Source organism: Cupressus sempervirens, chromosome 5, assembly GCF_028749045.1.
Source record: "Cupressus sempervirens isolate cs-2001-9-10 chromosome 5, ASM2874904v1, whole genome shotgun sequence".
Lineage (NCBI taxonomy): Eukaryota > Viridiplantae > Streptophyta > Pinopsida > Cupressales > Cupressaceae > Cupressus > Cupressus sempervirens.
The window spans coordinates 965207912-965221674 of NC_143122.1; the positions used below are offsets into that span (position 1 = coordinate 965207912).

At 37.7% G+C, this 13763-nt stretch overlaps 1 protein-coding gene and 1 pseudogene across 1 annotated transcript in view; one reads left to right on the top strand and one right to left on the bottom strand.

The window, feature by feature from the left end:
• LOC149559165 (protein CNGC15b-like) overlaps window positions 1-7167 on the bottom strand; it is a 119677-nt gene extending 112510 nt beyond the window's left edge. Inside the window, exons 1-2 of the mRNA XM_089833084.1 lie at window positions 5671-7167; window positions 5386-5509 (exon numbers count right to left, since the gene is read on the bottom strand). Of these exons, the coding sequence (XP_089689210.1) occupies window positions 5386-5411 (26 nt within the window). The 5' untranslated portion in view covers window positions 5412-5509; window positions 5671-7167. The remainder of the gene's footprint in view (window positions 1-5385; window positions 5510-5670) is intronic.
• A 5973-nt stretch (window positions 7168-13140) lies between these two features.
• The window catches only part of LOC149559166 (uncharacterized), a 111390-nt pseudogene continuing 110767 nt past the window's right edge, over window positions 13141-13763 (top strand).

Consider the following 13763-nt stretch of genomic DNA (forward strand, 5'->3'; position numbering starts at 1 on the left):
TGATTCATGTTATTATTGTGTGTTCGATAAAAGAGCATGGTGATTTAAGAAGCAATCAGAGCCGAAGCTTTGACTGGAAGTGGTTGTGAAAATATAAAGCTAAAAGCTTTGTCTATAGCTTATACTTCTTTCTTAATTTGCAAAATAGTTAAGTTATCCTTACTTTTAAGAGTTTTTGTGCCCTAATTGTAAAGCTTTTCCATATAGAAGTACGACCAGACTTAGAGCCAAACTGGTACATTTTTAGCTAGCCTTTGAGTTAGTGAAGGTTTATCGGTATCACTGTTTCCAGATCTTGATAGAAGTATAGTTAGAGATTCACCCTACCCATTACTCGCTCCATGAGTAAGTGGATTCTTTCTTGAAAGATAAGAAGAAATGATATTGGTAACACCCATTTTATAAAAATCTCTTGACTTCTTGCTTACCTTGAGTTGATCCAAGGAACGGTGAGAAGGGGGAGCCTTCCCTTTAAGGTAGGAGAGACTCTATCTCACACGTTGTGGCTGGTCATCCTATTTTGCGACTGGATTTTTACCCAAAACTGTTGGTTGCAAAATATCCACCCAACACAACCCGAACACCAGTGGCACTAATGATATGCCCAAGGTAAAGAAGCTTGGTCATGCCAAACTCGCATTTTGATTCCTTCGCATACAATGACTCTCTATCCAGAATAGATAACACCTCCTCCAAATGCTGCAAGTGCTCCTCCCAGGTCTTACTGAAGACCAAGATGTCATCCCAGAAGACCAACACAAATCTCCTCAATTGCCCCCTGAAAACCTGGTTCATACAACTTTGAAATGTGGCAGGTAAATTGGTTAGCCCAAATGGCATAACCATAAACTCGAAGTGACCATAGTGACTTCAAAAAGTTGTCCTCTCAATGTCCTATGCTCTCATCCTAATCTGGTGGTATCCGAATTGTAAATCAATTTTGGTGAAGAAGCGTGCACCATGCAACTCATCAATCAGTACATCAATCCTAGGAATGGGATACCTGTTTTTAATTGTTTTTTTATTTAGTGCCCTGTAATCGATGCACATGCACATCGTCCCATCCTTCTTCTTCACTAGAACTACTGCTAAAGAAAAAGGGCTTTTGCTAGACCTAATGTGCCCCATCTCCAATAGCTTCTTAATTGCCTTCTCTATCTCATCCTTGTGTTTCTTAGGATGACGATAGGGGGTTTTCATGACCGGTTTGGCTCCCTCCTCGAGCTCAATAACATGCTCTATTCCCCTGTCAGGAGGAACCCCGTGTGGAATATCGCCAAATACTTCGGCATGCCTGTCAAGAATCTCCTAGATATCTGATGGATGACTCTTTACCTATGGCTCCTGTGGGGCTGCCAAATACTTCGGCATGCCTGTCAAGAATCTCCTAGATATCCGATGGATGACTCTTTACCTATGGCTCCTGTGGGGCTAGCATGATAAAACACTTTGCTGCCCACTCTATGTCATCATGCCGAAAAAGTCTCTGCATTCTCCTTAGGGAGACTACTCTGCAACTCCCACCCGAGAGTCCTCTAATTACAACAGTTCTTCCCTCATGCTGGAATCTCATCTCTAGTTTCGCTAGGTTGAGTGTGAACTCAACTAGCAAGGCCATCCATGTCATGTCGAGGATGACATCACAGTCTCCCATGTCTACTACATAGAACTCATCCTCCAACTCAGAGCCATCTCCAAACCTGATGTGAAGATTAGATATCTTCTGAGTGCATAATAATTTGTCATCATTAGCTACCATGACTGTAAACCCAACATGCTCCTCAGTCTATAAACCTCTCGTGGCTACTAACCGTGCATCTATGAAGTTATGGGTAGCCCCAGTGTCAATGAGAGAGATCACTTTCTGCCCCTGGATAGTACCCCTGACCCCAAATGTGATAGCGTTTTGAGCCCCTATAAATCCTGCCAATGACCTATCATCCTTAGGAATGATGTTCTCCTCTGGAGTGTTACTCTCATCCGAATCAGAGTGTTGATCCTCCCCCTCCGACTATGACTCCTCTGTTGAAAAATACTCCATTTGATTTGCCTTAGCCTTGAGAGGGCACTTATGAGATAAGTCCCAAGGCTCTCTACAACGAAAACACAACTTCTTCCTCCTCAACTCATTCAGGGTGTCATTATCCAACTTCCTATTATTCCATTTTGGTTGTGCATCCTCGTAAAAGGTTTTTTGTCCTTATCCTTATCCTTCTTTGTATGTGAATCCCTAGGCTGAAATCTTCTCTTAAAAGAACGTGCTAACTCACGAACCTTCTTAGTAGCCTCTTGTAATGTAGCCGGATCATGGCCCTTGACTCAACCCCTTAAGGAATCTAAGAGTCCATCCATAAATAGCACTACTAATCTCCTCTTTGAAATATCTATAACCAACACAGCTAAACTATGAAATTCACTGATGTATGTCTCAACTAATCCCCACTGCTTGAGCTGTGCCAACTCTTTAAACTGTAACTCAAGATCTTTGGTAGAAAATCTCTCTATGAGTCTCTTAGTGAACTCTTCGTAAGATGTGATCTGATTGTGCCCCAAGGTTAACATGCCATGGTGCCACCACTCATGCGCTGGGCCATTCAAATGAATAGTCGCATACTTGATAACCTCCTCCTCAAGCATTGAATTCATCTGGAAGTATGTATCTACCTTCTGCACCCAAGCTCATGCAGTCATCTTCCCTGAGACATCATAATAATGTAATGAAAGTTTCCCAACTTTCTTTCTTAACTCAAAGTTTTGATTTCTCCCTCCTGCTCTAGGCATGTGTCTCATCCTCAAGTCTATATAATCTCTGAGGGAAATATCCACCTAAAACTTCGGTCCACTAGCCTCCCAATCCCTCTTGAACTAATCCTGTGACTTGGTGATCTGTGGTTCGTTTACTAGTTGAATCAAATCTCTGGGTGGGAAGGTGGGTAGAAGAGGTATCGAGCTCGCTGTCCGAGCTGAGCATGCAGCATGTCTAAAGTTATCAGCCTCGTTCCCATTGTTGCCATGTTCATTATTATTACCGTTAATGTTATTCTCAGGACCACTGTTGTTGCCTCGGCCTCTATTATTATCATTGCCCCCATTTTCATTGTTTGCATCACCTGGATTAATATTGACACCCATCTGTCTCGCTATAAGCTGCAACATCATATCCATTCTCCTATTTTGCTCTTGTTGCATACGCTGACCCTCCTCTAACATACCCAGTAACCATCTAAACTTTACCTCCTCCTAATCTGGACCGGCATTCCTGCCTCTGCCCAGTCTTGTATTCCTATCATCTCGATCACCCATATTATTGTCTTCTTCAAAGAATATCTCCTCTATTTTTGTATCACTGGATTCTATGTTCACCTGCACAGATGAACTAGATTGCTCGCTCTATGACTCTGAATCTTTGTTGTCTTGCTCTGGTATGGCGGAAGTTATTGGCCTCTGTCGCATGCTCAAACATACATTCTAAACCTATTTTATTTCTAACTTTAGTGTTTTTGACATTTTGTCAAACACTTTTCCCCTTATCCGGTTGTTCCAAATTGCCTCTGAGGCTTCCACAGGATAGCAGGACTTAAAGCTTTGATACCACTTAAATGGACACCCTAGAATTGCCCAAAAACTAAACCAACTACTGATAGGAATTTAGTCAAATAATTTGCATCCAACTCTTAATTTCTCTGTTAAATGTTTAAACCCCTTTATGGCTCCGGAAATAAAATGTTTGTTTGTTTTTATATCTTTGCATAGATTTGAAGCCACATAACATGAACAAGAAGGAATTTATAATAATATGCAAACTGAAGATTGAACTACTACTGAAATAATATTAATTTTCAACTAATAAAATCAAATACATAGCAGACTTTTCAACTCAGTAATTACTCCAGCATTATAACATAATATTCCAGTAATGACTTCCCATCTTGCTACTACAGTGATATGAATAGTGTCAGGCTACAATGCTGCTACAGTAAAATCTACCTTCAATCAGTCTAAGACCCTCATAAAATCACCCCTTCACAATAGCATAAGCATCAGGCAAGAAGCGAGAATGATATGAGCAAACACCCAATCTGTTTGTAGCTGGAAATGCGCCCAATCTGTCTGTTAATGAAGCTGATAGCAATGAATTCCAAAGGCCAAACCCCAAGGGAATGACGTTTAGAATGTCACACGAGAGGATAGATGTCTAGAGTGTCACACGAGAGGATAGACATCCTCTAATGCCAAGAAAGGATCTGTAACTCATAATGTGAGATAAAAGATGTGCAATATAAAACATATTAAAATAATCATTTGTCTCCCTTAGACGCCCCTTTTGATTTGCACATATCCTGAGGATAGACATCCTCTAATGCCAAGAACGGATCTGCAATTCACACCAATTTTCTTCTCATATTCCACCTGCCGAATGAAGCCACTAACGCTCTCTTTTATTCTTTCTCCAAGGGTCCATTCCACTCACATGAGCAAGGTAGGATAAAAGATGTGTGATATAAAACATATTAAAATAATCACTTATGTCTCTTTTAGGCGCCCCTTTTGATTTGCACACATCCCCATAAAATTTAATATTAAAGTAACACTTTAATATTTTACAACTAAATTAATTGTTACTTTATTAATACTTGGGGCATAAAAATATATTAGCTATTGGACTCCGAATAGCACAAGTGATAGCTCGTTGAAAAGCTCTCGCCGTGAGTATCAAATTCAATCACCAAAACTAGTCTCCCCTGTGTCCTGCTAACTTACTAAAAATAGTAAGTATGCCTGAAACTGAATAAATTAACTCATTTTTGTCCCAAACTGGAGATGACTAGGCCAAAACACTCTAAGATCCCTTTAAACCCTTTGTTAGCCCTCTAGACCATGTAGAACTAGGCTAACACACACACACTTGGTCGATTGCTAAAGTGGGGACATTACACGGACCATTTCAGTTAGGAGGAAAGAAAAGTAAACATCCAGAAGTATTTGAAGAATGCAGGTATGGAAAGTGATGGATGCAGCAATAGCAATTCTTCACCTCGTTCCTTACTGGTTCTTCAAAGAACACAGTAAATAGGTGCTCCTAGCAAATTAATTTATCATATAAAATTGAAAAGACACCAAGCGAAACTAGATAGATGCAGAACTGGAATGACCATTATCAGCAGGAAAGCAGGAAGGAAAATTTGCTTGTAGATGGATAACAGGTGAAAATTTGCTGTAAATTTAGGGGAAATAATGATGTAATTGATCAAAACCCGATAGTGCACAGTTTGCAAAACATGGATAGCATGTCTATGTCGAGAGATGAATCGTATTTCAAAAATCTGTGTACGATGATCAAATAAGGCATCTTCAAAAAGTGAATATGGAAGTAAAAGCACATACCTCACAGACTTGTTCTTGAATTCCATCGCTTGAGATGCTAATCACCCGATGCAAGCTACTCATGAATCTTCCCCAGCAGAGGTAGAATGAGACCTAAGCTAGGCCGAAGCTAAGAAAACAAACCCTGAAGAACTCCAAGGAACAATTAATCTTATCAGAAAATGGACCCAGCCAAAGCAATAACAACCCCATAATCTCAAATTGAATCCTAAAAACTTAACAACAAAATGTATAAACTACATAAAACTCATAATCATTGATGTCTCGAACAAACTTCCAACTCACCGAATTGGGTTGCTTCATTGACCATTAACAATCAAGGATCGGAACCAAACGCTTGGACCGCATGTAACATTTTCTAGCCGAAAGAATCCAACCCTATGTCTTCTCTGGTTCGCTGTCCCCTCCAGCCTTCCAGCTCTACCAAACAATAACACTTGCTTATTTCAGCTCTTTTGTACCAAATCACTGAGAACTCATAAATTCAACTCAATGTCTTCTCTGATTTGCTGTCCACTCAGACCTTGAAGCTCGGCCAATAGAGGAAGTAATCTGAGATGGATATCTTGTACGGGAGATGCTAATTAGCACTGGCGTGTGTCTGTGTTTAATCCTTTTAAACTCGACAGCTCAAAATCAACCAAAATGAACGGAAAGTTGCTGGATTTTACAGTTTACGGGATATTCTTCCTCTATCCTTCAATTAATAATATTATACAATCTCCGCCTTTTATCCTGTTTTTTCCTGCAATTGTTGGTGCAACGGAGCACATTCTTTCATTAAGGCTGTAAGCATTTGGAGAAAAAGCAACAACTTTGCGAGAGCATTTTCTTAAATTATTGTATTCAGTAGAATAAGATTGAGCCCATATAACTTCACGATCAAAAAATATATATTCTAACACATATGATTCTGCAGCCAAAGAACTCCAAGGCAACTGCAACGCCAACAAATTTCAATTATCTAACGATTGAGCCATAATTCGTCAAACCCAAAGGTCAAAAGCCCTGAATTAAAATTCAAAACCTCGCAACCCAGGCTGAATAAAACAATAATTCAGAATAACATCGCAACAGACGCTTCAAACACAATTCTGTCTAATGAAGCCCTCAAATTGCACACACAACTTAAATGCCGCACACTGAAGCTCTGCATTGAACGGAAATTTCTTCAAACCATACAAGGATACAGATTTGTTCAAAACTGTTCAATAAGCCGCTCCAAAGCTGAAATTTCAGGAATAAGCCACACTTCCTAACATCGAAGACAGCTCAAACCTCGCATCAGATCAGGGCTCCAGGCTGGTCGAAACATTTCAGTTCAAAGCGCCGTAAAATCAAAAACCACGGCCTTAAACTCAAACGGGCTACCAACGACGAAAATTAAATCCGAACCTGTCAAAATCCTAAACAAGGAAAGGGGTTTTGAACAGATCTTCGATGCTTCCGACGTGCATAAGTGCACTCACTCCAAATTGTTTTGAATTAATCCAAGTTCTTGGACACAAAATCCCTCAACGGCAAGCTCTGGATCCCAAGCTTTTCGCATGGTATCTGTCGCAAATTTGGAATATGTTCGGAAAATATAAAAGCGTTAGAAAAGTCTTCTATGGGATCCAGTTTGGCCTGCCAACTCAGCTAACCTGTAATTTCGACTCGCTGAAATATTTTACGGCCCTTTTGACCCTGCTGAGGTCAAAAGACGGGAGAAATGTAAGATGTAAGGTGTAGATTCCTTCTCGACAGTTTGGAAGCTATGTAAACATCGCATACATGTTTATTCGAGCTCCTTTAGCCACTTCTCTTTCATATTTACTTGAATCGACAAACATTTCTACTTCGTAATAGAAAATTTAGCATTCCTATTTCTTCCACTGGTAGAAAGTCATATTTAGGAGAAACTAGTTTTATATTTTATTTTATTTTTGTCTTTTTCCTCACGTAATATACATAATGTGTAAGCTGGAAAATATTTTTTAAAGAAAAATCTTAATTTAAAGATGTTAGTTTTTAGATTCTATTTATTCATAAAAGATGACTCAAATCATTTTGATTTGAAAACTACAAAATTCAATTTTCATTGCAATGTTACAGTTTGACTTTATTTTATAGAAAATATCTCTTACCTAATTACGCACTCACTTATAAGAATACAAACATGAAGAATTATGAATATAGTCATATTTCATTACTAAAATGAAAATTTTGAATTGCAAATATAGTCATACTTCATTACAAAAAACGAAAACTTTTAATTGTGAATATAGTCATATTTCATATAAAGAGAGAGGGGGTGAAAGTGAAAGATGGATATTAAAAATGTTATTAAATATGATTTGCCTTTTGCATAAGGAAGCTATAAATTGGAAATATTAAATATTATCTAGTCTTTGAGGCCTAAGTTGATTTTGGCTCGAGGGGTTGGAATTGAGCTCTTATTAATTAAATTATTACACCTTGTATGGGTACATATTATTGTTTTGTAACTAGACGGTAATTCTGATATTAATTTGCATCTTAACAAAAATAAACAATTTTCTTTTTCTTGTTTGTTAATTTGAAGAAAATTAATTTAAAATTTCAATATTAGGCATTTTATTCAAGTATCTTTGTTGGAAAATGCTGACACAAAAGTATGCACCCTTGCTTGAGGTATGACCCTCAAGCGACCTTATGTAACATGGAAACAACCTCCAAGTGTGAGACTTGCACTCTAAGGTTGAATCTCTGGAGAAGGTCGACTTCCTTACAATTAGGATTCATCTAAACTAAAGCTTGGGAGGAAAGGGGAGAAGGAATGCATGAGATTAAAATGTTGAAAAGGAAAAGGGGTGATGCACCAGATTGAAATGTGGTTACTAACTCTGCCTATAGATGCACAAAACATGAATAAAACACTTAAATACACAAATTTTGGCTCAAATCTACTCTTTCAAAATTCACATGAAGGTAAAACTAATAAGATGTTGCAACTAAACAAGTTCACAAGACAACATTCAACGATAGGCTACAAATGATAAGCAAATATGAAAGAACAAAAGGAAATAACCCAGACAAGGCAAGAGATTGCACAATGTATTAGACTAGCAAGATAAGGTAAGCAAAGATTTTCATTCATGCAAGGTAAAAGGGTTACAAATACAGAGCATAATGTTGTTGTAATGAACCAGAGAAGAACCCAGAAAAAGTTTACAACTTTGCTATTTAAAGAGTTCAAGCATAACTCAAATCTAAAAGTGAAGTTCAAACCTCAACAAGACTAGAGTTAAGAGTTGGACAAAGCAATAATAAAATATCAATATGAAATCTGATCTTACCATGCATCTTGCCCATGAAGTGATAGGAAGAGACCAAAAGAATGCATACAGTCATAAGAGGATAATATCCAATAGATTTGATCCTGAAAAACATTAAAGACGCATGGAGATGCATTGATTCCATAGAATAAGGCCTAAGAAGTCATTCAACAATAAAGAACTAGCCTTGGAAGAGTGTGGTGGCTGTAAGAAGTCAAATCGCGCCACTATCAAAAAATGTAGGATGGGATAGTATGCATATTAACCCACTTGCATAAACTATAGAGTTGACCTGTGTGGAAAAGATCAGATATGCCCCAAAAGTAGTGGATCATTGATGTGGATCTCTCCTATTGAAATGGATGGCCTAGATGCTGCAAAAATCTCCCATTAAATGATGAAAACACAACAGTAGATGAAAAACCTTTTAATCTAACGATTGGCATCTTTTTCAATGCATGGTTGAAGAAACAACATACACTTTTTCTATTTTGCAAGCTGCCCAAAATGACCTTTGTGAAATAGCGCGATGGGATAACATGAAAATTCAACCACCAACGGACATGTTAACCCACCAAAGAATCCAACCCATTGCAAATATCTTAGATTGGTTATCAATGATGGGTTGAATGGGGGTAAAAATAGCTAATATTCTTGTTGAGTCAATGGGGTGCTTTCCTACTAAGCATAGATCAATGGCCTTGAGCAATCCATTGGGCATAGAGTCACCAAAAGAGAATGACATGTTATCCCACCTACAACTTCACAAAATCTACAACTAGCAGAAAAGAAAAAGGGTTCCAAGGAGCTCCAGAAAACTCCAAAAAGTTTTGACAAAAGAAAACAATTGTGTCCATGCACTTCTTGGAAAGCTAAAAACACATACTCTGCTATGTACAAGTATTTACAAACAAAGAAATCAAACAAAGCCATTGATCAGCTTGTTGAAGTCTTTCCTTCCTCACAAGTTGATTTCTTGTTCCATGCATGTGGCAAGTCAAGTGAATTAGCAAGTATGACAAGCATATTGTTGCATGGAACATCTTCCCAATGCTAAAAACAATGAAGCATTCCATCATTGGAGCATTGTCACTTTGACCAAGACTTTCTTGCTCCTTTTGGAACTCATCCTCATGCTCAAGAGTAAGCATGATCGAGGGCAACATGATAATTTTTTGCAGAGCTAGATTCCTTATGGGGCATCCTCTTGATGGCTTTGGGTCTAAGCAATCAGCCTTGACTAGGTTGATGTGCCCTACAATGATGGTATCTTGTTGGTTTGGAAGTGGCTCCTCCTCATCTTGTAAAAAAATATTCTCCAACTTTTCTTGATTGTGTTCATGAGTCACCTCCTTGGGAGCTACCGATATGGTGTGAATCTCCACTTATTGCTATTGCAACTCATAATTATCTGATGAAGGGAAAAAATTTTGATATCCATGGATGAACAAAACATTTCTAGCTCATCCCAAAAGTTGTCTCCATCAAAATCTTCTTGCTCTGTTGCAGTAAAATACATAGGTTGAGGAGAAACATCATGCATATCAACATGTTCTTCATCAAGGATAGAGTTGTCCTTAAGGCTCTCTCTTCCATCCTCCATATCAAAGAGGATTGTTTGCTACAATAATTCATTTTCTTCTTCCTCTTTCTACAACAAAACCTCATTTCTTGTAAAGGCTCAAAAGCCATGACTTGTTCCTCAAGAGAAGGAATAACCTTGTTGTCTTTTTATTCCTCAACAAAAGAGGGAAGCTCTTCAAATAACAGGATTGGATCCTTTTCCCTTTTTTCAACAGCTACCTCTTTGTCCTCCTTGATAGGTTGCAACTCCTCCCAAGGTAGTTTTTTGGGCTTTTCTTCATTCTCCAAAATGACATATTTGGACTAGTAGGAGTCCATATGACTGGTCCACCCTCAAAGAGTGAAATGGCAATGGATGGGCTATCTTTTTGGTGTAGGGAGTAGATAAATTACAACAATAGGCTCTTGTGATGGAGGGGGCTTCTTGAAACTTGGGATGACAAATCTTGGAGAAGGGGTTGCCTATGCTTCTTTGGTCTAAAAATGAGATGACTGGAGCCTCATTTCCTTTTCCTTTTCTGTAGTAACTTGCATAGCAAGTTTCTCCTAAATATATTTATGTCTCTCCCTCTCTTATTCTTGTTGTTGGAGATAGGCTTGGTATGTCATCTCCTCCTGATGTCTCTCTATCTCTTGTTGCCTCTCAATCTCATCAAGTTACCTATCATATTTTAGAAATCGCTCATTTTGCTCATGGAACCACATGTCCACTTTCCTACATTGCTCATGAAATTTCATTTCTATTAATCTTCTCCTTTCATGAAACTTCATGTCAATCTTCTCATTTTATTCATGAATGACCTTTTCATACCACCACTATTTCATCTTAAAACTAGTAGATGTGCACTAGAGTCCCCATGGTGTTTGATGGAATGCCTCCAAAGGTCAAATTTACTAAGAAAACACCCAAATTCTCAATGAATAAATTTGAAATGGTTACCAATAGACTTATGTAGCTAAATCTATTTGTCCCATCAGGTGTGCTAAGAACTATTTATACAAAAGTCTGCACCCTTGCTTGAGGTATGACCCTCAAGCTATCTCATGTAACATGGAAACAACCTCCAAGTATGGGACTTGCACTCTAAGGTTGAATTTTCGGAGAAGGTCGACTTCCTTGCAATCAGGATGCATCTAAACTAAAACTCTTGATCTCTAAACCTATGTTTTCTATTAGTGTTAAAAAACTTAGTCATTTACTAAACAAGAATGAATGGTCATCACTGTGATCAAGTTGTTTAAGTGAAGGTAAAGCATATATAAAGACTTGAAATAAGCATCACATTTTGAGCAAGTCAATGATTGTCGAGCACCCTAGTTAAGACCGAGCGCGTATGTAAGCCGAGCTATTATAGTAGAGATTAAGTAAATAGAAAATATAGTTTTTCAAGAAAACAGAGAAGTACATATATGTAGAAGCTGAGTGCAAGTATGCATGTTATTTAGGATCGAGTGTTAGCACATTTAGATGTCGAGTAGTTCATTTTTGTCATATAAGTTTGTAATTGCACAAACAACTATGTAAATCACTTTGGTCGACTTCCATATGATATGTAATGTTTGTAGAGATAGTTAAGATGGAGAACATGTGTCATTACAAAAGGTAACAATCCCAAGGAATGTAAATCAACAAATAAAAAAATTAGAAAGAAATGAAAAAATAAAATGAAGTGTAAATCGTTGATTAAGATCTAGAACTTTCGAAAAACATCTATTTAAGGAGGATTCTAACCCTAGAAGTGTGTGTGTGTGTGTGTAATGAGAAGACAAGAATGTACAAGTGAAGAAGTAGACAAGGAAAGAATAGAGCAAGAAAGGCTAAGTCTAGAATCAATTTAGACTAGGGCAATCGAAGCAGTGAAGGACTAAAAGGAGACATCAGATTGAGAGATCATATCAAGATATTGTATAGAGGAGATCCAAAATCAAGCTTGCAAAGCAAACCAAGGATCAGGTACTGAATCTATTTTAATAAATTGAGACCAAATAGATCTCTTAATATATCTTTGTAAATCTCCTAAAAGAGTCCTTACTTAATTGTAAGTGTGAAATCCTTTAACAAGGTAGGGCTTAACAGTCTTGAAGTTTTTAACAGGGCAGACCCCTCACAGGGTAGATCACATATTATGATCAAACATTATAGCCCTAATAGGTTAACTTTATTTTTGTAATAGTAAAGATTTATGGGTTTCATCCCCCCCAGTTTTGCCTTCACATCAAAGTGTTTCCGGGTTACCAAATCATTTGTGTTATGTGTTGAATCTTTTGTGGATGTGATGTATTCATTTACTATTCAACATTATAGTTTTAATGTTATATTTAAGATATGAGATGAACCAGGTGTGAATTCAATAATTTGATTTTGTAAGTAAAATTTTAAGATCTTGATTTACACCCCACCCCCACCCCCCCAAGTGTCTTGTTTTCTGAATAATCCTTCCAACAATTGGTATCAGAGCCTAGTTCTCTTGGAAGAAGTTTAACAACTTAAGAGGATGAGATTATGGAGATAGAGGAATACATGATGGGAAAAATCATTGAGAACCAGATGATTGAAATCCAAATCATATTGCAACAACTTGAAGGAGCAAGGGAAGAGTTAAGAAAATCATTGACAAAAAGGAAAGAGATAGCAATTTAACAAAATGACACAGTATACAAGGAAGTAGACACAAAAGGACTACTTGGCAATGGAAAGACTAGTGAAAATAGTGAAGCAATAGAAAAATTACTAGAGAAGAATAGTGCTCTAAGAAAAGAGGCAAAAGAAATCAAGAGAGAATATGAAACTCAATCAGTAATACTATGTGAAGAAATAGAGAAAAAGAAGAAAGCTAAAGAAGACAAAGTTATGGGTGATGAAGACAAGAAATAGATGGCAACCAGAATCGAAGAGAGAACATTTGAGGTTGATGCAGGAGCATCCAGAGGTATAAGGGCAATCCTGTGTCACCCAAAAAAAAATGTACTTAGACTTAGTTTCTGTTTCATATCTTTACATTTTTGGATACCCATTTGGCTCAAATAAAGGTTCCAACTCTCATAGTTCAACTATCAGTGCGTTTGAAAATCCTGAAAAAATAGGAGCATGTATTTGGGCCATCATTTTGATAAACTAAAAGGTGTGAATTGGCCAGATGAATGTAATCATGATTTAGAGCATTCTAGAAAAAGAATCAGGTCAATAGGCCCCACGGTTTGAAAGTTATTGCAGTTTTTCGAGTTTTGGAGACCTCCTAAGAATGCTTCAAAGTCAGGTTTGGGGCATTAAATGACCTTGAAAAGGGTCAAAAAATGGGGTACAAGCAAAGCTTGTCCATAGGGCTATAGAGCGCTTCGAGAGCTTTCCAAAAATGTAAACGATTCGTCAATCAGAGCTACGGTTCAAAAGTTATGCCTCCCGGAAGTTTGGTTACCGTTTTTGGATTCTTCTAGATTTGCACCAACTTCTAACGCAGCTTCTGGAACCTTCTATTTCATCGGTGGATGCCTACTAGC